Here is a 25,383-nt window from a genome sequence, read left to right as displayed (position 1 = left end):
ATTTGCATTATCTAATGAACTAAAAATAAATCTTTGGAAGACCAGCATGTTTTTAACTTGCTCTGGCTGAATTTGGATGAAATGAACAGCCCAATGTTTTAAATTAAATAGCTGGAAGCACTTTCACTTATAATGCATGTGGTGGGCTTGCACTTCAGTCTGGTTCCCTTTTTGCAGGCATAGTTTATGTCACTTTGATGTCTCCATCCGTGATTTGTGGATGCAATCAGACACAGTGCTTAAACATTAAATAACAAACTGCACCTGCTAATAATGGGATATTATGCTGCTCGTGAAACCACAGCTCCTGCAGGCTGCATAATTTGTACTGTAAGTTCATTAGCTGTAGATATTTACATATTGAATAATAGGATCAGAAAAATGAGAGACTGAAACAACTTACTAGAGTGCATGAAAGCTACCGGATGCTTGATATTAGTTACAGTAGTAGATTAACATTGAACTACATGTGATCTTCTCCAAAGACCAAGAAGGCTTAGTTTTGTCCAAACACCAGTTACTCAAACAGGGGGGAAATGCATGCCGCTGTTACTCACGTCTTACTATTTTATTTAGTGCAGCTCTAGCATGAAAGCAAAGTTCTCTCCCTTATGTCAAGGGACTGGAACATCTACATTGTTTTTTGTCTTTACCTTGAGACAGATATTGGCTATCCTTGTTTCCACAGTGTGTATACATGAGTGCATATGTGTCCAAGCATGTACATGGGTAAGTGTGTGATGTCTGGAGGTACTGACAGTAACTAGAGGGTCCTCCATCACTATTAAAAAAGCAAAAGAATAGGACAGAATTTGATTTCATTTCTTCTTGAAAATGTCCTTGAGTATGGTTTAAAATGAAATCAGCAAGGAAAGACAGGATGTGTAAATTGTAAGAAATACAAAATGATGTAATTTAAAATGCATTAACATGTAAAAGACAGATCCCTCAGCTAGCATAAACTGCCACTGAGCTGTTGGCTTAAATAAGGTGACAGCTAGCAATCTGCCCCACTGCAATTAAAGGAGTCACACATTATTATAGAACAGAAAAGGAAGATGTAAACCATGTTGGAATTAAGAGACTTATTAGGTCAGCAACCCCTAATTTTTCTAGGTGGGGAGCTATATAGTTTGTCCTAAAGGGAAGCCTGTTAGCCATAGGTGACATCCTCTATGTGGCCTGACCTACCATGCCTGCACAGTATGGATGATCATCACATGCACAGTTGTCCTGGTGCTTCCTAGCAGCAGGGCATATACTGCATGTGTGTCACCCAGTGCATGCGCACAAATATATTCCTCTGTAAAAAAAGCTTGGAGGACAGCAGATGCAATTTTGGTGGTGGAATCTTTCCCTAGTCACTCTTTTCTCTAGTAGATAGGGGGGTTTGGTATGTGCAGAGTAAGCTCAACATGACAGGGAAGGGATATGAGCACCGAAGGAAAATAGCAGCCAGAAAAAGATTCCCCAGCTGACCCGCAGCCTGCTCCTGACCACCACACAAACTCCCCTGTCAAGCTGCAAATAGTTATTGGGCCATAGGCTGAGCATTCTGTTATAAACTGTATGCCTGGTTGATTAAATTAACATCTATAGCAGCAATAAGTTACAAACAAGTTATTGTTCTTTCAATAACTGAATAAACCAAAGTCATAACCGAAAAAGAAACTTGCAGTCACTCCAAAGGCACAGAGATTTTATTGTGCACTGCTTCTCCGAGAACCAAATTACATAAGCTAAGTTTATAAAACACCTTTCCTCACTCAGATCTGCAAATGCCACTTGAGGTCTGGAAGTCAGCTTAATTCTTTTCTGCCCATGAATCACAATCAGCAATAACGTTTATGTAACAGGGCTCTCATGAACAATTGCAGCAATGACGCACAAACCAGAAAAAAGCAGCTCAGTCTCACACAACTGTTTTGGCTCTGCAGTACTAACAACAACAAAAAGTAGTAGATGTTATTTTTGCCAGAAAGAAAGATGACAATATTTGACTATGCTCAGGAGGAATAGCTGTTGATTATAACATCTCTTTTCTTTTTCACATCATCACTTTCTGAGCACAACTACACTTAAAGTTTCAGTCTTTGAAGTTCTTTTTTTTTTCATACTCATCCTTTATTTCTAACTTTTACCTCACTTTGACATGGTCATAAGTCTATTTTGGTTTTACACTCAGGGATGAGCCAAGAGTCACGGAGATACTATATTGTGTGCTCTTTCTGTCATCTGTAATTTCTCTCAACATTCATCATTTTAAACCAGGCTCCAGGTTGCTGCTAAATATAAGTGTCTTACTGAATACATGTTTCTAGCCTCTAAAGTCCTGCCCCATTAGTGCAAAGTTACAGCCACATTAAGAGAAACTGCTTCACAGAACTCCTGCTACCTCACCATGAACCTATCTACATCTGCTTGCAAACTTGAAAAGTCATGAAATAATAGTATCCTGTAATTATATTGTATCAACTGCTGAAAAAGATCTCAAAACATAACTTTCAGACTCAGATTAACATAACTTTCAGACTCAGATTATACCTGCTAGTAGATACTTGGTCATACAACAAAATTGAAGGTTATACTGTGCTTTTCTCTTCTCCGTCTTTTTGGGTTTTTTTGCCAGAGAACAACTATTGCATAGTTCTACTGCCTACTGTATACACCAGCTGTGTATCAGCTGCCAGATGTTGCCCCAGAAATGTCAGCTGCTGCTTGAGGCAGGAAGTGAACGCAATTAGAGGTGCCCTGGTGACAGCTTGACACTTATGGTGCCAATGTTTAAATTTTTAATCAGGCATGTAACACAAAAACCACACAATTTGGATTGTTCCTGAAAATTGGACCAGTACACTACACTAACATCTTCTTTCATCTGGGAGACGCAAAGATCAGTGTGAGGGCAGAAGCCCAAATGGATTGACTGCTTTTTTGTAAAATATCTGAAACTAGTTCCTGAAACATATTCTGCATCCAGTAGCTGTGAGGAGACCTGCTTTTTAAGGCAGTAAGGAATGCTATTTCTTTAAAGCAGTTAATTGCTTTTATATTGAAACATTAGTATACATAAATATGCAAAATATAAAAAATAAAGGGCCTGAATACTACTTTCACTATTCATGTGATTAGTTCCCCCTTACTACCTTTCTATCGATCCATTTCTACTGGCACGTCAAATGCCTTTTCAAATAAACTGTATCAAATCAACTTACAAATTATGAATTAAAAACTTTGGACACAATCATTAAGCAAAATGTATGAAGTACATTTAGTAGTAAAACTACTCTGTATGAATTAGTTCAGTGCAGTCAGCACTGAAGCAAAAAAAAGAAGCGAACCCCGCCCCCCCCCCAAACATGCCAAGTTCAAACTAAATGTAGTCTATTCCTAGGGCTATATGACCAGATCCTACCCAACATCAGATTAATTTTGGATACACAGTATTTACTTAAATCTAACATGACCTTCTACTTCTCTTTTACGAATTACAAATCCAAAGGTGGTCTGTGCTTGTTCATCCAGCATAGATTTCTTTGAACTACTTTACCTCTATCCTGCATTTGCATTGCATTACAGTTCAGCTTACATAGGTTGCAAGTGAACAAGTTAGGTATGTTAGCTGCTCCATGCTGGCTACCTCTGTGCATGCTCTGTTAGTGTAGTATAATTTAAAGTACCTTACTGAAAGATGTCTGTAATACCGTATCCAGGTACCAGCACAGCATAGTTACTCTTTACAGTGACTTAGTTCTAATGGTCATTTAGGATAGGGATTAAAATACATTAGTTGAAGCTGCAGGAATAATTTGGGATAAGTGAACTTAGCTGGATGTTGGCCAACAGGTTGAATTTATAAATCTTTATTCTTGTGAAAAATACCATGGGCCCAATGTAATCTGACTCTTCATTCTGTCTTGAAAAGATAGGTTTTCCAGAAAAAAGCTGGGTTTTTACTGTCCCAGAGAGATGAACACTATACTTGGAATGACAGACACTATCTGTATTTTCTCTTTACGTAGAAGTGACCCTAAGTTATTTTTTTCTGAGAGTCAGTGGGCTGATCTTAGTCTCAGGTTTATCTTGTATTTGGATAAATATGAAACAAACCCTGAGAATGTGGACAGTAGTACCCTGCCTCCTGTTAATCATTTGCCAGTCAACTCTGGCAGGTGTGAGTCTTGTGTAATATTTACAGAAGGTATCAGTGCCTACAAACCGGCAATACCATTGGTACCTCATCTCTGATAAGAACTTGCTCCATTTGGAGACTGCCCTCTCCATTTTACCTAATACTCTGTTTCAAAGAGTGCTAAAAAATGAAAACAGTAGGGTCATCAAGAATTCCAGAGCCAGGATATCATAGTTCTTTATCTTGCTTGTGAGACACTGTAAAAAAGGATAAATCAATATAGGAAATTTTTTATATCTGGCTGAAAAGAAAGTGCACTTTCTTTTCCTGGAGTGACCTATATTTTCAGTGAACTTACCTAGAGCTTCTATGCATACAATTATATACGTTGGATATGATCCATGTTGGACTAGGACAACACAGTCATCCTACCCAGACCCAGTATACACTGAAAAGCAGGGAAAAGGGTCAGAAAATGATTTATGCTGTTACACTCAATTAGCATTCACTCTTAGAGCTCTATTTTCCATACCTTCACTAATTCAATGATCTGTTCCTTGGTCTGGGATCCCCTCGTTGTTTACTACTGGATATGCAAAGCACCAAACCTGGCAGAACTTCCATGGGAGAGTGTTGTGGTATAACTGCAGAATGCAAGTGTGAATTCACTGGGGAATATCTGCAAAATGTCATCACCTTTTTCTAGAGTCAGAAACATATACCTGTTCAGACCTTTCTCAGCTACATGATCTTGACATTATGCCTGAAGTTATCTCAACATTTATTAATTCATTTTAGATTCACTTTCTCATTTCATGCTGTTAAGTGAACACTTCGCTCCCTGCACCCACCATTTCCTGGGTATTTTGCTGTGCTACACTTTTCAACGAGCCACTGCAGTGCATTTTTCTCTCTCTGCAGTGTTACTGAGGAATATGTTTTTGAAACTGCAGTGTGAACAGCTCTATAAGTTTTCCTCTCTGCCACTGATTTTACATTAAAAAGACAAGACGAACACAATCAAATGTCAATATATGAACATCCAGTAGTTAAAGGAGAATGAACCGACAACCGCACAAAATTCATGGAAGGTAAAAATTTTCTTTCAGTCCAGTGGTTACAGCCTGTTGCCTCTGTGTAAGTTATGTGGCCAAAGCCACAGACAATTCTCTCGTTTTATCCAGGAGCAAACTTTTCCCAGTAGAAGCAATACATTATGTATGAACAATTAGAAAACAGACCTGCTGTTAAAATCTTCCAGAACTGAAACTCAGAATGATGCATAGTCTCACCAAAAGGAGAAGCAAAAATAATGAGAAATAATCTAGGCATTAACCGATTACACCGCTTAGTTTAAACCTAAGTGTTATGCAGCACAGTTGTTACTCTGCGGGGAGGGGGAAGGAGTGTACCAAGAATGTACTTATTTCCTTCAGGATTATAATTCAACTTGGAAACTAACATGATCATAAAATATACATGCTAGGGGTTAATTTAGGTCAGAGTCGTATGTTAAAAAGGTTGCTACCCTAAATTTTAAAAGCATAAGCCTGAGTCATGTAACACAACCTCATTTTGATCATTCTGAGTTTAGAAAATCTACAATTACTGATGCTGGCAAGAAGTCACACCAAGGCCAAATGAGATTAATAAGAAATAAAACTGCATGTCAGTAGCATAATAGAAACTGAAATGAATAAGCAAATGGGCAGAACATTCATGCAGCCTAGACAGCAAAGTCCAAATAAATGGGCTTGAAAGCCACAACAAAACTCTATAGTAAGCACTTAAATAATTCTGTGCAGAATGTTGCAATAAGTTTCATAATGCTTAAAATACAAAGTGATTTCATAGCTTTCACTGCTGACCTTAGCACAGTAATAAATCTGCAAAAATCACGAAGTAGGAAAAGATTAGTTCAAAATCATTGGGCAGGTATATCAATAGGGAGGATTCATTCCACGTTCTTTTTCTACACTGGCCAAACTTCAGAGACTTCCTCAGCATCTCTCCTAGTGGAAGCAGGGCAGAATTCTAGGCTGTGAAGCTGAACGGCTGCAGCAATACTCTCGTGTTCTTGGATGTTGGGTTACAACTCCTACAGACAGTGGTATGTTTACAGGAAACGTAATAAGTGAACAATGGCTGCCACTGAAAACTTCAATCAACTACTGCAGCACTAAAGATGCTAACTTCCAGGTTATTTGAAGGAATAGTTTACGGTAACTGGCTGATGTAACCAGTGATATGGTCTTCTAAACTTATATTCACCAGTAACCATGTTCATTCAAAAACAATTAAAGAAAGGAAGCATTTTCCTTATTCTGGAGAGAAACAGCTTCCATTTTTTCCTCCTCAGTGTTCTCCAAAGAAGTGTGCCTTTCAAGTACACAGGCAGAATATCTACTCATGTACCGGGAATTCCATGAAAGAAAGGGAGATATATGTACAGCACCTACATAATTGACCAAAGCCTGTAAACCTGAAAATTCCTCTACCGTTCCATCAGTGACAGCATGACAATGCATATTAGCATGAGTGTGAGTCGATCAAGCACAAGTAAAGCTGAATATTTGGCAACATCTATTCCGCACAGACGTGAGACTTAAGGCCTGTTTGAGCACACTTACAAAAGTTTAAGAAAGAACATAGCCTAGGCAAAAGAGAGATGATCTCTTTAAGCCTTGCTCCTGCTACCTATCACATCAAAACATTTTTAGACACTTTACATTCATTTTTACATTCTTGTCCAGAAAAGGTTTACTGTTTTAGGACATTGTGTTGGAAATAACATTGATATAAATGATTCATATGCACTGTCCAATTATTTCAAAGTTTAGGGTTAAGACAGAAGGAGAGATTTTAGGCTGTTGCAAACTACCAAAATACCTCTCTAGTCCCTGTGCCTAAACTGACAGGAAAAGGAAGGCAGGGGTTTAGTTAGGTCTCTGGAAAGAGTACCAAGAGCCTCAGCAAAGAGTGGAGCAGGTAGCTAAAAGGAAACATAGGTGCAGAAATGTAGATTGCACTCAGTAGAATTCAGGCTACTGAAACCCAGCACTTGTTTTCTCTATTGCACAGCACAGTGAATGAAGTTGTGTGGCCTACTTGTGCATAAGTTTGAAAAGGATGACTGTAATGGCCTGTTTTGGCCTTCAATTCATGTGTCTGATTTTCCTTTAGGCTATGCTTTCCCACTGCTCTGGCAATAAAGAGCCTATATTTAGGCATGCTTAAAAGCATTTTTCCACTGCTACAACACAGTAAAGAGGTTTCGGCGTAAACAAAACTCATACCCTCAGTTCTACACAGCTTTAAATGTTGGAAGGTTTTATCAAGAAAGCTCTCTTACCTCTTTTTCCATTTGAAGACCTTCTGCTCTGATATTTCTCTCAAATACTTCCCTCTTTTCTGTCTGTGGATTAGATTTTCTGTATACCAGGATGTAGTCAATCCGACATTTCCCATCTCTAAAATATAGTCCATTAGCTTTGTTCTTATCTGGTACTTCCTGTAAAGAGAAAGTCAAACATTTCAGTAATGTTAATTTGCCTTGGTAATTGCTGCATTGCTGTTTGCATCAGCAGTTTTCAGTAACACTCAACAGGAAAGATAAGTAATCAGAACAAGATGTTCAAGTTTTTAGGTGCTTTACATACAGTACCTTTGAGGTCATCTGAAAGTAGTACAGACTTCCCCATTTCAAAACCAGGAGGTTGTCTTAGGCAGATGTTTGGTCATATAGGCATGGGAGAGGAGAGAATAGAGAACACAAGCCAACCTTCCTCCCACCACCCTCCAGAAAATGAGGAATAACCTCTTACATATAAAATAAAGCAGAGAATAGTGTTACTGAAGCGTACATTTAAAATTAAGAACTTAGGATGATAGAATGTCTTTGTACATGTGAGAAGAATAAACAATGGCACGAACATTTACTGTGGTGAGAAACACTAAGAACTGGCACAGAGATTCTCATTGCTTTGCAATGACTATAGTACCTCTGCCTCACAGGACACAGAAAGGATATGAAGGTCCTGTACCTACCTCATCATACCTCATCAGACTAACTACAGAGTATTCTTGGCTTAAAGAACAGCTGAGGAAGCCCACTGGATTTATCTGAAAATAAGTTCCTGGTGTTTGGTCTAGCAGTACGTAACACAATAAATACTGTTTCTTGGCTATTTCCTGCAAAAAAGGTACCTGTTCAAATGTTTACTCTGACAAAGAAACAACTTGATTTTACTGTTAATAGGAGGTCAAGCAGGTCCCTCTCCTGAGATCTAAAAGACCAAAATACTGGTCTTTTTTCAGAAATTCATGAGATGAAACTCTCTACAGATCCTCCTCACAATTTAACACTACTTCCACATAATACAAGTCCTGCGCAGGAGTTAAGCTTTCGCTTTCAAACAAGTTGAAATTGTGTGGCAGTTTGTGGGCTGGAGTATTTCGTACAAGAAATGCACACTGTGAATGATATATAGGAACAAACAGCATTCCATCAGGGCAGTATAATAGGCAGGGGCCTTCAGGGATCTCAAGGTCAGTCCAGCTCCAAGCTGAAGGGAGGGTTAGGCTAATTCCTCTCTGGTTTTCCAGAATTTGTTCAACGATTCCTGCCAGAAATAGCCATGCCCTATAATACATGATCAAATCTCGGGGCGGGGGGGGGAGAAATTTTTTGCCTTTCACATCTGGGAACAGTAGGGAATTTTCAAAATACTTTCTCCATAGGAGAACTGCTTCTTAATTTAAATCGCAAAAAGTGAACATAGTAATAGGACAAGTCATTCTTACAAAAAAAAAAAAAAAAAAAAAGAACATTCCCATTCAAAGAGTTTAGTGTAAACTATCTTCCTGATTCTCAGCAGGCATTTCGATTAAATGGAAAAACCAATGAAAGCATCCCAAATGTCCCGTCCCCCTGGTACATCCCATTCACTGAAGGCAGAAAGGGGAATTTTTCTAAGATTCTTTTATTACAGTGCCTGACTCCTGACACAGCTTAATGCAGACTTGATATAGTGGAAGAATTCTTTGAGCTGAAAAGAAGGCAAGAAAAAAGACTTAAGCCCTAAGGAAATAATAGTAGCAAACCATTTATATCTATACTGCATATCACACTGACAAATGATATTATCAGGATAACAGAAGTATTTTTCACAGAGCATTAAATATGAAAACAGCTCAGGAAGCACAGTTTACTTTTTTCCATAAAATATCTATGCTGAGAAGATATTAAAAAACCCCAAAGGGTATTTAAGGTTATTTAAATAAAGGAAGGGTGCAGTAGGAGATTTAGAGGCAGTGGGTCAGCTTGGTGGTCCTGATTTCTAAGCCTCCTGCTGAAACATCCTTCCTGTTCTGTAGGTCCCAGAGTCACTACATGTTATTTTAGCAAGTAAAGTGGTGTAATAGGAAAGGGTCTGTAAAGCAAAACAATCTGTCCTGAGGACCTGCTGTCCACACTATGTAGGCTTGAGGGCTTACTTTGGGCCCACTGTAGTCTGGTCCAGGAGATTCACTGGAGTACATCTCACAATTTATTTGCATCCAGAGGGAATCCAGGTTTGAAATCCAACACTGCTCTGGAATGCAAACAAAGCATGGGTAGGGGCAATTGAGAGATTCACTTCAAATGTACATTCCTGATCTGAACTAAAATGTTAGCACAGACCCGTCCAGAGCGTACCACAAGGAATGTATCTTTCTCTGAGTGCAGTAGTGACTCCACCAGAAAAATAGATTTGCCCTTTATGCTTCCTATGTTTCATTGTTCTCTGAAGAAAAATGGTTTGCCCTACACTGACTCATCAGTGCATGTAGAACTTTACATTAAAGAGTGTCTATGAGATTTAGCTGAGTTATTTGACTTGTAGGACTTCTTCCCCTATAAATATGACTTCCTGAAACAACTACTTTCTCTTGGACTTGTGAAACTCCCAACTACAGTATTGTCATTTTTCACTCAGAAAGGCAGCTTGGGCTCTTATCTGTAATTGGAGGTCCTTTTCATTTTAGGAACACAGAATGTCAAATCCAGACTGATAAACCCTACTAGACTGGCATGGCCTCTGAGAAGGAACCCCTTCTGTTGTCCTCTGTTATAACCTGTAAGGCAGCTTTATAGACTGAGCCTGGACTTACAAGAACTCTGAGGATCTAACATGATAAGGAGACAGTCAGGCTGGCCCAGCAGTGTCAGGAAATAGCAGTTGCAGGGCTTTTGCATTGTCCACAGTATTCCAGGCTTACACTATTCTAGATGGAACCTTTTCTCCTACCTTGAGCTTCGCTGACCCATCTCCAGACATTGCATCTCCTTTCCCTGTGTTATGACTTCAAAATTCGGTTTTCCTAAACCAATTAAAAAAAAATACCTAGAACCAGGTCTGACTGCAGTTTTTGGTGGGAAAGTGGTCTAGTCATGCATGTCAAATCTCCAGTCCTTCATCTGAAAAAGGATGCCAGAAGAAAGTGGAAGAACAGGGAAGACTTCACTCTAGCAAGAAGTTTAGCATTTCTGGCTATCTTTGCACTTTATTTGTAATATGCATATCTGAAGTTGTATAATCAGGAATTATTTTCCAAGGAATGCACTAGTTTTCATATTTTCAGACCCATAGTTGGGAGCCATCAACATTCATAGACATATGACTCATATACACATACATGCTAGGAGAGCTTTAGAATAAAGGGCTTACCCCAAATGTTTCACTATCCAAAAATCAGAGGATTTGTAACCCTAACAGCTATAGAGACTTTAAATGGAACATTTAAACAAAAGTGCAGTTAGGGAAATCAAGGAAATTTGGAACTTTACCTGCAGGTCTTCAAAAAAATAAATCAGAAGGGACTCCAATGTTCACTAATGTAATGACAGATTAGATTCTTTCTTGATTCCTAGTTATTTTGGTACCTGGTTATTATCAGTATGGATGCTCAATGAAGATAGGATCTTTGAATTCTAAAGAGATCGTCTTTTCCCATTGTTTGCAGCTACTTGAAATTAGAGTCCCCTGCATGAGACTTCACAGCTGCTGGAGGGGGTTAACACCTGCACCACTAACAGTGATAACTTATGCAGAAAAAGAGGAACCCAGAATCACCCAGTTTTTGAGGCACAGTTCTAATAAAAGAACAAGTACATTTTCTCTGTGTGTTCTTTTTTCTTAATATCCTTTTGCCCATTTAGATTATAATTTTGTGGAAGCTGCAACTTTATTTTTCCATGTATCTTCACTAGTTGGTATATTCTTCTTGACACCATAATATATTTAATTACAAGGAGCTTCTCAAATAATGAAATTATCTAGGCTGCAAAATCAAGTGCTCAAAAGTTAGGAAGTAACAGATTTGTAGTTTTCTCTGAAAGCTTAGATAACCTCTTGCTATATCCATCCTAATCGCTGAAGACGACTGGGATTTGGTGGAAAAAAATTATGTAGTTAGCTTGTATTCTTGTAAATACACACAAGAAAACTGAACTGAAATTGTACAAGCTATCATAAGTACCATAAAGAACATCAGAATTCTTATTTTTCAAGGTGAATACCTTTTTTCTGCCATAACCTTAAGTGCAAGTTCCCATTTATAAAAGAGATTGTTAAAACAAACTTTATTCAGCGCATTGTTAATAACACTGCCCCCAAATATCAACAGAGTTTGATGCTTAAAGTGAAGACTGAAGGAGTGACTCTCATAATTTTAATTTCAAAACTACCTACATTAGCTGGAATGTCAAGAATGGGCCATATAAGCTCATTTAAGTAGAAGTCGAATTTTGTCCTAGCTCCATCATTCTCCCTTGTTTGGATAAAGATGACTAATTTATTACTCTGTAGAAAGAAAGGCAGAATGGATGCATACCTAGCGTACAGCTCCTAAGCCATTTTCCTTTAGGTTTTACCTTCTTTCTGCTGCTTCTCCAGTTCTCAGAAAATGAAACTTCAGTGGAATTAATACAATATTTTAGTGATAATATGTCCCTGGATTGAAATTGTAAAGTGTATACCTAATTGTTATATTGGCATATGTAAAAAGTATTTTGATCAATGTAAACAAAGGGAAATGTGATTTTTTATTTGCTCAGACTGTAGCTGTGTTTGAATGAAACATAAAACAAAGAAAAAAAACCATCTCTAGCCAAAGGACAAGCTGAATCCCAATCTGGGTCTGCCTCTGTTAAGGAACTGTTGATAAAGCTCCATCCATAAAGTCTTCATTGGATCTTCTCGTCAAGCATGAACAACTAGCAGTTGAAGCAAACAATATTTCAACTTGTCAGCTACACAAAAGTGATAAGAAACCTTTGCTATGTCCTTGTAAATTTTTTTGATTGTAAATTCATTTTAATGAATTCAGACAGAAACCATATTAAATTATTTGGCTGCAATGTTAGCTTTAAAACTAAACCAAACAAACATTGATACACTCAGACAGACTCACTGGGACCAGATCCCCTGTCCTAATGGCATTAAGCGGGATCAACAGGCTCTCTTAGCTACTAAACAGAAAGACTGAAAGCAAGCTTGAAGCTTCAGAGTTCACCCCACCACTGTATAGTTGAGCACCCATATTTATCCATACAAACCATACAACATTTAAACGGTGTATCTTTTCCTTCTGAAATTAAGCAGGGGCCAAGTACCTTGAAACTTTTTTTGTAGGCTACAGCATCCCTCAGCTCCCCTTAAGACTTCCAATTTTCTGGGTTTTTTTCCTCTTATAGATATACATGACCTACATTGCTACTTTCCTCAGTTATGGTTATGTGAAAAAAAAAAAAAAGATAATCTGTTCAACTAGGAAAATATTCCTCAGAGATTTTCTCTTTCCCTTTAAAAAACAGCAAAGAATACATCAAACAGGAAAAAAAGGTTTTGCTGTAACAGCAGCGTATGTTGCTCTACCTCATCCTCCATCCTTCTGACCATTTTCTGTTCGCTTTTCCTCTTTAACATGCAAAGATCGTGTGCCTTTCACACATGTCCTTTTGTTAGAGACCATATGGTACATGATCCCAAAATGCAACACACGAATATCATGTCAGGTTAAACTATTGTAGTACAAGCAGGCAAAGAGGACCCTTTGTAAGTTGTATGGGAAGCTGGGAAAGATCGATGAGTAAAGGGGAAGATGAAATTGTGAGCAAGGTCAAACATATCTCTGGGTGCCCTGAATTTTGTGGCTTTAATTATCAGTCTAAACATTCCAGGAGTGCAGCTCTCTATGGGCTGAATTTCTAGCACAAGGAAAATCTCTAACTCCCTCCTCAACAGTGTTTCACAAAAGAACTTGCACCACAAAACCCTGTAGCTCCTGAAAAAGACATAATCTGTAATTATGTCTTCTAAATTTTATCTAAACTAGTAAACACAACAGGGTCAGGGTGGGGGCTTCAGCAATATCCTATGGTTTTCCATGCTTTTTAATTGTTAGTATGGTCCCTGCCAGTTCTGCTCTATGCCAGTCAGCCCTCTGCCAAAAAATCCTCAGGCACAGCTTGCAGGTAACATCAGAGCACTCCAGTAAGTAGTCTGGATGCAGCTGCACTTCTGAGGCGGGGGAAAGGAGACAAGTCCCTAGTCTCCTCACTCCCTGAGCAAATAGCCCTAACATCCATGGGTTGTACAGCAGTTGGAGGAAAAGTTAAAGGCTATCACGTTCCTTTCTGCACAAAAGACACAAAAAGGAATTTAAGCCCAAATTTTCATGCTTGGATCCATGATGCTTTGCCTGCCTTAAGACATAATTCAAAAGGGACTATGTGCCGAATGATTCCTCCCTGGCGTGTTCTCTGAATCACCATTACGCGTCATCAGGTCACTTGTTCTTCACTGGAAGGGAATGTGTCACATACCTGGTACCCAATGCTTCTCATGAGAGATTTATGACAAATTCTCCTCCTCCTTCCTTCCCCCCAAAAGGATTAATATAGGGAAAACTTTTCCATTATTTTCAGAAGCAGTGAAGCATTAGACTTGGCTGGTTCAGAAAACAAGCAGACAACAAAGGCCTATATAGACTTTTCAATGGGGGTGCATGAAACCAATAAAACCTCCTTTTAACTTGAGATATTTTATATTTCAGCATTATAATCTTAGAATGGAAAAACAGTCCCAATGACAAAGGTCAGATACCAGTTGTCTTGCACAGAATGAGATTTTAAATCAAAGTACATTTATTCCCTCTTTATAATAGGAATGAATAATTATTATATTAATAATTCTGTGTGTTCTTACCTCTCCCACAACTTCCAACCTGCTAGCATCATCAGAAGTACTGGTCAAATTACCATGGTGAAGCAGGGAGTCATCATCTTTGGAAGGGCTGTTCACACCTTCTAACTCATCAAAAAAAATGTTGACATCCTTAGCTACTAAAAACAAAAATAAAAATATACATTCAAATCACCATTGAGCCAAATGAAAACACCAAGTATAACACACTATCAACAATCCCACTTTTTAGTTCTGGTTTAAGTATCTACTATGTTAAATTTAAAATCTGATGCATGTTGGAGGAGTGCTTTCTTCATCAGTGAGCCACATAAAGATTTAGGATACCACAATACCTCTCTGATGACAAAGAAGTAATCTTCTGTCACAATAAAACATACGTTAACTATCTCCTCAGCTTCTCTTGGGGTAAGTGGCTTAAACAATTACCTACTGAATTACTATGGTCTCTGAAAATTTCTTATTATAAAAAAGCAGTTTTTTAACCTACTACATAAGGTATCAAGTTAGAAGTTGTACAGACCTGTGGGGGAGCCAGAGGCAGAAGACCTCAAATAAGTACTGTTACTTGAAAGGCACTGAATAAATGAGCCTGGGTAGAAGTTTGTCTTTGCACAATTTGGTGTGTTTTGATGCATATAAAGCTGGCACGTTCAGATCTACCTACTGCACAGCCCTCAGTCGTGCATGAAGCAATAGCTTAAATCTACAGGATGCTGTAGTAATCCCAACCCTGATACAAAGTGAAGAGATGTAAGGGCCTGGCGCACATGCCCCTTTCCTGGGGCTCTGCCAGTGGGGCTCGGGGCCAAGACAGCCAGTGCAGCCAAGGGCAGCCCCTTTCCTCTGGTATCTGCAGGGAGAGGCCCCCAGGCAGCACCACAGGAAGGCCTTGCCCAGCCATCCCTGGGCTGTCTGACCCTGGCTCTCCTCACTGGGCCTGACCCTGATGTCAACCCATGGGCTGGCCTTGGCCCGTCCCCCCCAGGGCAGAGCCTGGCAGCCTGGGCCTGTTCCCCCACCCTCCTCCCTGGCAGGGGTGGTTGGACAGGCCCAGGCTGCCACGCCCTGCCCTGCCTCCCCCCATGAGGAACCCCCGGCCCCAGCGTTGCCCTGACAGGAGATACCTGCTTGAGTAAATGGGTTGAATTTCCTCCACCTTTCATGCAATGCCATGTCATGTGATAATTTTACTCTAATTAAAAAAAAAACCAAAACAAAACACTAGAAGGAATGAGTTAAAGGCTGGCACTGTACTCAAGATCAGAGCAGCGTTAGCTTTAGGGTGATGTTCCCTGTTCTGCCAAGCAAGGAGTGGATGAGAAGGTGTGGGCAGAGCTGCTGTGCAGGTCTACAGTCCCACGTTGACTGCTGACTGAGTGGATGTTGGATGGGAGACGCGAGGCAGGCAGGCTGCGGCCAGCGAGGTCCTCCTTTGCACCCCATACGCTGCAGGTCTGCTGTGAAAGTGTGATGAAGAGATGTGTGGTGGGGGGAAGAAAAATGCCTTTTCTGAGGATCAGGCTTCAACTGTGGATAGACTTCATCCCTCCAACCTCATGTTTCATAGGCAAAATCCAGAATTACGACAGCAGAGTTGTAACTGTTAGAAGGGACCCCCAAAGCCTCTTCCCCTGACTAGAGCAGGATCAAACATCTATCATTCTTGACAGAAATTTGTCTAACCCACTATTTCTCACACTTTTTTTCAAACTTGACTGACTTTTGGAATCTTCTTTCTGGTGTGCAATAACCTCCTGATCCTTTTGCTTCTCTGCAGCCCCTCTAACTTAGTGACAGGCAGTTGTAATTGCTGTTGACAAGAATTTATATTAACAGGGAACAGCCAAAAGTCTCTAATTGCTGGCGGCAACTTAGTTCCATTTCTAACTCCTGGCTGCAGGTGTAAAAATCCACTCCCCCACTGGGGAGAGACTGAAGAGCTGCCAGAAATTAGAGGCCATTAACTGTTCCCAGCCATCATGAGCATTTTGTGACCTCCTTTTCACCTTTCCCTTCTTCAGGGGGTATAGCCCAGTTTAAGAAACCTTTTTAAAAAAACTTCCGATGCTACTGACTCAGTGTCTGCAGGTGGCCTACTTTTCACTATCACAAGCAGGAGAGTTTTCTTCATAATTTTCTTCAGTCGTCCTGAATATGCACCTATGTTGCAATTTAAATATATTATTCTTTTCCTATCAATCAATCATGAACAAGGGGAAGAGATTACTCCCTTTTTGTACATGTCTTTTACAGTATCTAAAGTCTGTTGTTACACCTGTAGGTAGGTAAAAAAGAAAACCCTATCAACATATTCAAGAACTCTTCATTTTCATGCATAAAAGAAGGACAGGGAATTTTCAATTGCAATACTTTTGCTTATAAAGCCACTAAAAATATCAGAAACAACAGAAAAGTCTTCACATCCAAATGAATCCACTCTAGATACTAAGCTAATAAACTAACCTAAGCAGTATAATTTTTAAAAGAAATTCAGAGTTTTTAATACTTTTAACAGCATTTTTTTCCATCTAGACAGCATAACGATAAGAAATTCTGTGCCAGATTTACAGATTTTAGGATAACATACTACTCCCCAAGTTCAGCAATTTTGGGGTTGCATACTGACTAATCTATCATTCTTTGTAACCCAATATTAGTATTGCACAATATTTAAGCCTTACTTAACACTTCATATCATAATTCATCAGTTTTAGATAGCATCCTCTGTTCTGCAGGATCTCAATCAGCTTTTGCAGAGATGCTGGAAGTAATAGCTTCACCTACTTCACTCTTTTTTATAGTGTGCATAACATCATAGTCTGTCAACATATCAGAGATATAAAACCTCTTTTTGCAGATACTAAGCTTCACTTGCCATTTTAAGGCTATTTTTACTATCAGTCCATTTATTTTACTTATCCTTCTTTCATGAAAAGTGCCAGGCTATCATTAGAGACAAATATCCAGGACCAAGTTTTCCACTTTAAAACCAGCCTTAGCTTCACACCATCCTGTTCCCAGTTAGGGGTGAGCTTACTGACAGGAGTGGAGAAGAGCATCCTGGTGTTGTTTTGGTTTATGTGATGGGGAGAGCCTGCAGCTCCTCAGTGTCACTGTGGCTGCATCCAACTTGTCCTAGGACAAACTACAGAGGTTTTAGGAAACTTAGAAAGCAAAAAACAGACTCCAATTTGTACCACATGCAGCAGCAATGTTGAAGAATTATTTGCCACCTTGATCCATTTCAATCCACAGAAATCATACTAGAGATGCCTATAAAAGACAGGGTAACCGCCAAAAGACAGCACAGTCTAGCCACCTGCCCTTCACTGTTCTTACTGCTTCAAAGGGCAAGACTGGAAACATTCCACCCCATTAGACAATAATCTGGATGTAGATCATGACCAGCTTTTGCATACATGTTCATACGAGAAGAATTCATCGAATACTCAACAGAAAGAACTACTGAAACAGAAAACATTTTAAATGACTTGAAACTTCACTGAACTGAAATCCAGCAGAGTGCCTCCATGAGAGCGATACATGAACCTGTATAAGACCAACACCTCAATACAGTCTGAAAACAACTGTGGAAAATACAAAAATAATTAAATAGTGAAGCTTTCTGAAGATTATGTAAGATATATATCTGTTGCAGACAGAGGCAATGAAAGATGTAAAAATGAAAGTTTTGCCTGTATGCTATGCTCGAGGGAATGTGAACTAGCTTTTTCCTGCCATTAAGACTGCCTTGGTATAAAAGATGAGGCCTTTGAGATACTAGAATTGCTGTTTCCTGAAGTGCTAATAATGCTTTGGGTTGCAAAATAGATGGTTTTTAAGTGGGTGTTTTGAGATATATGACTTGGTGTGTAAGAGAGTGAATGTGTTTGGGGGTTTCAAGCAGAGAATTACTGGATTTTTCTGAGGACTTGTGAGGAGCAAAAAATATTATTTCAAGGGCACTTTAAAATCCAGCCCATCTCAGCAGTGACTAGAAGTTGTGGAAGCAGTGACTCTCAGCTGGTTAGTGGCATTAGCTACCAGGACCTGTCCAGATTGCCTGTAGTAGAAAATTGCTTATATCAGAAGTACGCAGATAATTGGCATGCTGGTTGGTAGCTTCAGCAAATAGGCTAATTAGTGAAGAGATGTGCTGAACTACCTCGTCAGCACTAAAGGTGTCTGTTACTTTCTTCCAGTTGCAGTAAAAGTGTGCTGCTGGTGAGAAAGTGGAGCTCTTTACATTGCAATTGCCTTGCTGTGTATGTTTTTGAAAATACACCCTTAGTATTTCAGTCACTGAAACTAAACATGGGGCCCTAACATTTGCTGAGAATATTTTTCATTTGCTGAGAATATTTCTTCTCACTGAATACTTAAAAAAAAAAAAAAACACAAACAAAAAAATGAAATATAAAATACTGTTCCATAAAACTAAACAAATAATTTTAAAAGCTAATCCTGTTTGCTTTACTTTAATAATGGTGATGGTACTTCCAAGCCAACTCTCCTGCTGCCTGTAGCTAGCTCAGCCACTCCACTCCAATGGACACGAACACCTATGCTGCCACATGTTGCTAAAGGCGTAATCAGGGCTCCATCTTTTCTGTCCCCTTCAGATCATGACATGTATATCTCCGCAAATGACCTTAACAGAATGATATATAATAATTTTATTGTATATATGCTATTTGGGAGACAAACTGGTCCTAGTCATGTCTTTTTAAGCCGTGAAATTTAACAGCAATACAGAGCACCACGTACATTACTACGGAGATACTAAGAATTCCCCCTCCGGTTTTGGATCAGCTTAAATATGCAAGCTCTTTTCTCCCCCTCATGTTCCATTTTGTGGAAAAAAATCAAAATTACTTGATAATTCAGAATCCCTTGAGGAGCTGAAAAAATGTAGATATACAAATATTTTTATCCCAAATATAGTAAAACTGCATATTCTGAAAACTGAACGCTGGGAAATTCTGAGCGAGAGTCTGTGCACAATCTCAGTGGGTCCACAGGCCACTTTGGACCAAGAGGCTGATATAAGTAGGCCTCAAGGATAGGATAACTCCTTTAACCTTCTGAAGATGGACGCTCAAAAACTGAGGTGCCTAAAAATAAGAATTTTCATTAAAAAATGGGACCTGACTATGTTTGTGTGTGGCAAGATGGAAGCATGCTCAGAGATCATGTTTCTGTTAATTAATTGTCATTTTATTACCAATTGTCACACCAAGCCATCGAGTATATTGTAGCTTTTGATAATGCAAGCTGAAGATCAGTATTCCAGAAACTGCTCTTTGGAGGAAGCTTTTAGGCCTGTCAGTAACATTGAAGAGTGAATTTCCTTAAAAATTCTTACTGGCAATGTTTATAATAAGTATAGAGCATTTCCACATGCTAATAGTGGTAGAAAAAATGATTGGGCTTAAAAGCACCAATATATCCCTTAATAAAAATCCTGAGTAGAAAACACCTGTTTTGCATACTTGCAAAGCAGAAAAATTCAAGTACGAAAAACCAAGAACCTTTCTGCATCTTGTTGTACTACATGTTATGTCTTTAGAACATCTATTTTGATTTTTTGGATACAAACATTTTTTCTGCACTCAGTAAGGCTTGCAGATACAATTTACAAATCGTTGCTTCAAGGAGGCCATCCTACAGCTACCACGCAGCCCAGAACTTTTTTTCACGTTAAATGCTAAATTCAGTAACTACACAGTGGATCAGCAACCCTGTCTCAGGAAACCCACTGATTTCTGGCTTCCAGATTACGAGAAATAAAAAGAGATAATAAAATTATTTTTTATTAAATCTAGTGAGATTTTGAACTGGATTTTGAAAAATATTCTAAAAAGCCAGAGATTTCAAAGAATTTTTACTTTACTGCAATGGCAATGAAAATAAGTTTCATACATTGAAGCAAATTATAGGAATTCATGAAAAAAGCTTGAAATCTGAGCTTTTTTCTTTCTTTTTTTTCTTTTAAAATAAAGCTATTTACTGCTTTTCTACAAGAAGTCCATCTTCTCAGTGTAATGAGTAGGAAACAGCCATGAAAGACTTTGCTAGCTTTTGCCATGGCCCTGAGGGCACCCCCAGCCCTGACTGTCCCTGCCTGGACCCCCAGGGCTCCCTCCACCCTGCCCAGGTCCCAGGACCTCATGTCAGCCCCCCAAGACTGTCAGCCCCTGCCCCAGTGATGCCGCAGCAGTGCCGGTCTCCAGCTCCCCACAGCCCTGCCCTGCATGGCCACGGCCCCACTGCCTCAGGGAGGTACCCGATGATTAGGGCTGGGGCTGTCCCCAGTGTCCCCTGGCTGCTCTGCTCCTGGCTGGGGCTGTGGCACAGGTACAGGCTGTGAGTAGGCAACAACAGGGAATTCTGGTTTATATCTGACACATAGTTCATGCAGATCCTTGACACCTCTGCTATCTAGTTTGCAAGTTTGGTTTAGGTCAGACGCATCACGCTGTTTTGCAATTTTATACCCAGTACAACATGCTTTTTTACAGTGTGTGTCTATAGCCATTTTCAGACTAGTAATTATTGTTTCTGGACTGTCTGATAGAATAGAAATAGAATAGAATATTATTTAAAGTCTTTTATAATAGTAGTATATTCACATAAAAATAAATAATGAGATGGTAAATCTTTATCTTCAGTTGCAGTCTAAGAGATTCAGTAGGGTAAAGGAAAAAAAAAAGTAGCTTTAGAGCAAAATGTTTGTTTTAAGTAACTAAATTAAAAAAAAAAATCTCTGCTATTGAATGATCACTCTCAGCAGTCTACCAAACAGAAAGATATACCAGCTAGCTAAAGGTGCACAAGGCACCTCCTGAATAGGGAAATGCTTAGGAAACTCATGTTAGCAAGAAAAAAATACGTGGTCTTTAAAAGCATCATTAGCCTTTTTGATTTTTTATTCAATTCTAACAACAACTGGGAATAAAAGTAACGACTATTCAAAGCAACCCTAGAAAGAATATTTAGGCGTTTATCCTAATTACTTGATATTCACAACAGACTGCAGGTGATAAGACACTCCCCTGGACACATAAGAAGCCTTTGCAAACTGGGTTGTACAGTCATAGCAATCCTTTTGTCTTTCCAGAAGAAAATGTAGCTGAAAGACATAGAGATTAACTTCCCAACAGCAACTGTCTCTGGTCTGGATAAGAAAAAACACTGTCTCCAAGGCTGTAAAACCTGCATCCTTCTCAAATGGCTCGAAAATAATCTATAAACCAAAATGTTAGTTCTTAAAAGGCTCTGTTTAATGTTATTTAGTTTTGAAATTATATTCAAATTGCTAAAATAATTTGGGACCCTACTTCTATTCAGTTTATAACCATTAATCACTTGCAAATATTTGTTTTACTTAGGGTAGGATTCACCTATGTTTACACATTCATAGTGCAGATGTTTGTGTCTAAGCTGTGGTAGTGATTCAAGTCAGTTTACGTCCCTAAATTCCATCTGCAGGCAACAGAGGCAAATAGCCACTTCCAAGTTGCAGGTCACCTAATCCATATTAGACACCTACTTTAAAATGAGACAAGCTGCGCACAGACATGCTAGTTACATTCTAAGCAAAGGCAGCTTAGACAACGAATTCAGATCTTGATACCTTCGTTGCAAACACGTGTGTTCAAGACAGATGAATGCCTTCTTTATGGCCACAGAAAAATGGCATACTTTTAAAAGAAGCTAGGGCTTTTATCTAGAAGTTTAACATTTGAGGTTATAAGCAAACCTGAGCCTTGTTGAATGAAAATTTGGGGTTATTCAGCACAGGGATATAATCCGAGAGTGTGATATTGAAATATGACACAGTACCAAGGGAAGTTGAGATATGAGCATTTTAAAAAGAAGCTGCTTTGGACAAACACTGTTATAAATCAAATCTTGACATCTAATAGTTTTAAACAAATCATCCATTTTTTTTGTCCTCAGCCATGCACTTGAAATGGAGAAGATAACTTTCTTGTATTCCAATATAGTCTCTTCCCAACTTGAATTTGCTCATCCTTGTTTATTTATCTTGTCTATTCACCCTCTGAAAGACTATAGTGCCTTTTCAGCCTCTCCAGTCCACATCCCAACTGCCCCCAGGCCTATATCTGGGCTGCGCGGGTGTGGAGAAGAGGAGAGAAAGCAAAATCTCAGATTAAGATTTCCTGATGGGAAAAGCTTTTTAAGTTACAAAACAAGGGTTCATCCTAAACCTTCAGCTTAAATAATGAGGTGATTAAATTTCAAATTATTACCCCTGCCATGATACTAACATGAGAGTTTTCCTTCCACCCCCAAACTAATACCACCACCAAAAAAACTGATCCTACCGCTGTACAGTTCCTTATTCGTATGGCAAAAATCAGGAGTGCAGGGTTTTACACATTCTTATACATCTTTTATCACTCAAGAATGTAAGTTGCTGTTCCTAAAGTTGTGTAGCAACTTTAGAAAATTGCTACACAAAACACTGAGTTTAAAATAAAACTGGAAAAGAGGGAAACCGGGAAGCCATGCCATGCATTTTGATTCTTAGCCTGCATAAGAGTTTTCAATCTATTACGGAAAATTTCCACTGAAGTTCCAGATTCTTTTGGATTCTAGAGTTGCGTCAGTTTTGGGTAGGGGGGTGTCTTCCGCTGTTGTTAACAAGAGTAGTATTTCTTCCAGCACAAGGCTTGAGATCATTCTGCAGTTACATTTAAGAAGGGTGGACCAATCAATTCTTAGTCCACAGCACATGACATGTGGAAAGAGATGGTTTCATGCAGTATCTAAGATACGCAGACCTTCATTTGTTGTGACAAGCTCATCACTTCTGCTCCCAAAAATTACCAGCTGCAAAAATGTAAATATACCCCAACACTTTGGAACAGCTGGAACTTCAAATCCAGTCTTAGATCCCAGACTGCAGCATTTGCATGATGTTATTAGTTCACACAGCCATTCAAGAGTGTAAAGAATGGATTAAAGTAATAGGAATCTTAATATTTCTGGTTACTTCTGCATAGGAAATACATACTGCTAGAATCCTTCGGCACATAATAGTTCAAATCTTACTGTGACTTCTCTGATAGTAAAAGATTTCTTACTGGCCTTCTATAATCCATTGAACTTTCTCAGAGATTTTAATAATACATACTCACTTATCATTCAGTTCATCACTTTGTACGTTCCTTCAGTTATAATTTCAATGCATCTCAATTGATTCTTCTACCATAAACCCAATTTTGCATCCAAAGAATAACTTACTTTCTTGTATTGCATTAAGAATTTCTGAAAAGTCCTCATCTGTCTTCTGTGTGTCTGGTTTTATCCATATTTGCGTTTCCAGCCGGTTAACCTGCAAATCCTCTCTTCCTTCTGAAGAAATTGAAGAGATTGATGCAGTTTGTGACAGTGCGGTAGAAAATCCAGCCAAGGGGCTTTCAGGTGAGGGAACATACATGTTGAATAAAGCTACTTAATTTTTTTCCCCCTCACAGAACCAATTTTTCTTCAAAGCAAACAGCTTTAGATAGAACATGGACTGATTTAAAGCTAAACAGAATGAAACAACAACATTCTCTGCTATCAGCAATGATGCAGAGTCACCACTGGCGAGTCCCTCATTCAGGTGAACACGTGCCACTATGCCATGAGCATCCCCTCACCATACCATCTACAAAAGTAATTAGTAATTCCAAAATGTGAAAACAGACAAGACGCGTTGTTACAAATGACACAGCACTACAGGAACAACCAGGCTAGAATAAAACACACTAGCACACAAAGGATGAATTAAGTCTCAAGACAGAAAACAACCATTAGGACAAAAAGAGCATGGACAGCATGTTTCAGCCACAGGACACCATACGTTCTCATATGCCAAGCTGATGGCATGCCATGGTCTAGGAAGCACTCCAGTACTGCAGTCCGTTTCGAAGGGTGTCACACTGGTATGTAATGGTTGCTGTTTAAAAGCACTGCAGAATAAAAACATAGGCTAGTGGGTCACAGTTTCAAACCTATTTGCACATGTAAATAGGCACAAGATTTGCCCATTTCAGTGTTCTTTCAACATGAGCAAAGAAAGGAGGAAGTTTTGAAAAAACACCCTTTCCATGTAAAGAAAGGTAGCTGCACGTCAAGAGTAGACAGGAAAAGGTACTGGGCAAATGGGCTTAAGCTGCTGGCTACAGGGTACTCTGATACAGCCAGAGACAAGGAGGGAGCTATCGGGCATATGGCCGGTTTTTAAAGAGTAGCAGCAAAACCTGATCTTTCACAAAGGCATCTGTTAGAAGTGATGCTCTTGAGTAACTAATACACAAAGTTAGCAGAGAGCTGCAGCGGTCAGGGAGATATCTGGGAAAGGACTTCACAACAAAAAGGCCATGGCAGAAGAAGAAACCTTTTGGTCATTTAGCCCATTACTGTGCCTTCACTGGTGGCCATTACTCTTGCTTTTGGTGGAAGCATTTTCCTTCTACAGTCTGCCTATAACAAGCTGGTCTTGTTTCAAATTCCCTCCCAGCCCACTGTATCTTCCCCCTCCCCTCGCCAAATGACTATCTCACCACTGCCTTGATGAGAGCTATGAATTATATTCCTGGGCACAAAATTACTCAACCCTATTTTAAAGACCCTTCTTCACTTTTCAGAAATACAGATGTCAAAACAGGTAAACATACACCAGCTTTGGCCTTTTTTATTTCCCAGTGTTAAAATATTATAAATTCAAACCATCTCATGCTTGCCCCAGCGCATCCTTTTGTTCCGCAGCAAAGACCCACTGTTAACATCAGAGACAGCTCCCCTTGTAGATTCCTGTAAAGTGATCTGTCATAGCAGCAGCAGGAGTCAGCATTTAATGATGTAGAACAAAGAGAATTTCTTAAGTGAGACAGCTGATTATTCATATAATAGCAGCCTAGGGAAATCTGCAGATGGCTTCAGAGGTGGGAGGCTAGGATTTGCCCCAGAAGAGAATTCTAGGGA

General features: G+C 39.2%; 1 protein-coding gene across 8 annotated transcripts in view; it reads right to left on the bottom strand.

The window, feature by feature from the left end:
* The window catches only part of ANO4 (anoctamin 4), a 109,174-nt gene extending 98,556 nt beyond the window's left edge, over positions 1–10,618 (bottom strand). For 4 of the 8 annotated variants that reach the window (XM_075497982.1, XM_075497992.1, XM_075498013.1 and 1 more), the window contains exons 1-3: positions 10,519–10,618; positions 9,629–9,726; positions 7,485–7,643 (exon numbers count right to left, since the gene is read on the bottom strand). In XM_075497982.1, the coding sequence (XP_075354097.1) occupies positions 7,485–7,643; positions 9,629–9,726; positions 10,519–10,567 (306 nt within the window). In that variant the 5' untranslated portion in view covers positions 10,568–10,618. Of the gene's footprint in view, positions 1–4,664; positions 4,777–7,484; positions 7,644–7,796; positions 7,825–9,628; positions 9,727–10,518 lie in introns of those variants that run through there. The other 4 variants (XM_075498020.1, XM_075498037.1, XM_075498046.1 and 1 more) reach the window with 2 other exon arrangements.
* Positions 10,619–25,383: the final 14,765 nt, after the last annotated feature.

Source organism: Mycteria americana, chromosome 1 (genome assembly GCF_035582795.1).
Source record: "Mycteria americana isolate JAX WOST 10 ecotype Jacksonville Zoo and Gardens chromosome 1, USCA_MyAme_1.0, whole genome shotgun sequence".
NCBI lineage: Eukaryota > Metazoa > Chordata > Aves > Ciconiiformes > Ciconiidae > Mycteria > Mycteria americana.
The sequence above is the reverse complement of the archived record's forward strand: the minus strand, read 5'-3'. Positions and strand labels throughout refer to the sequence as shown.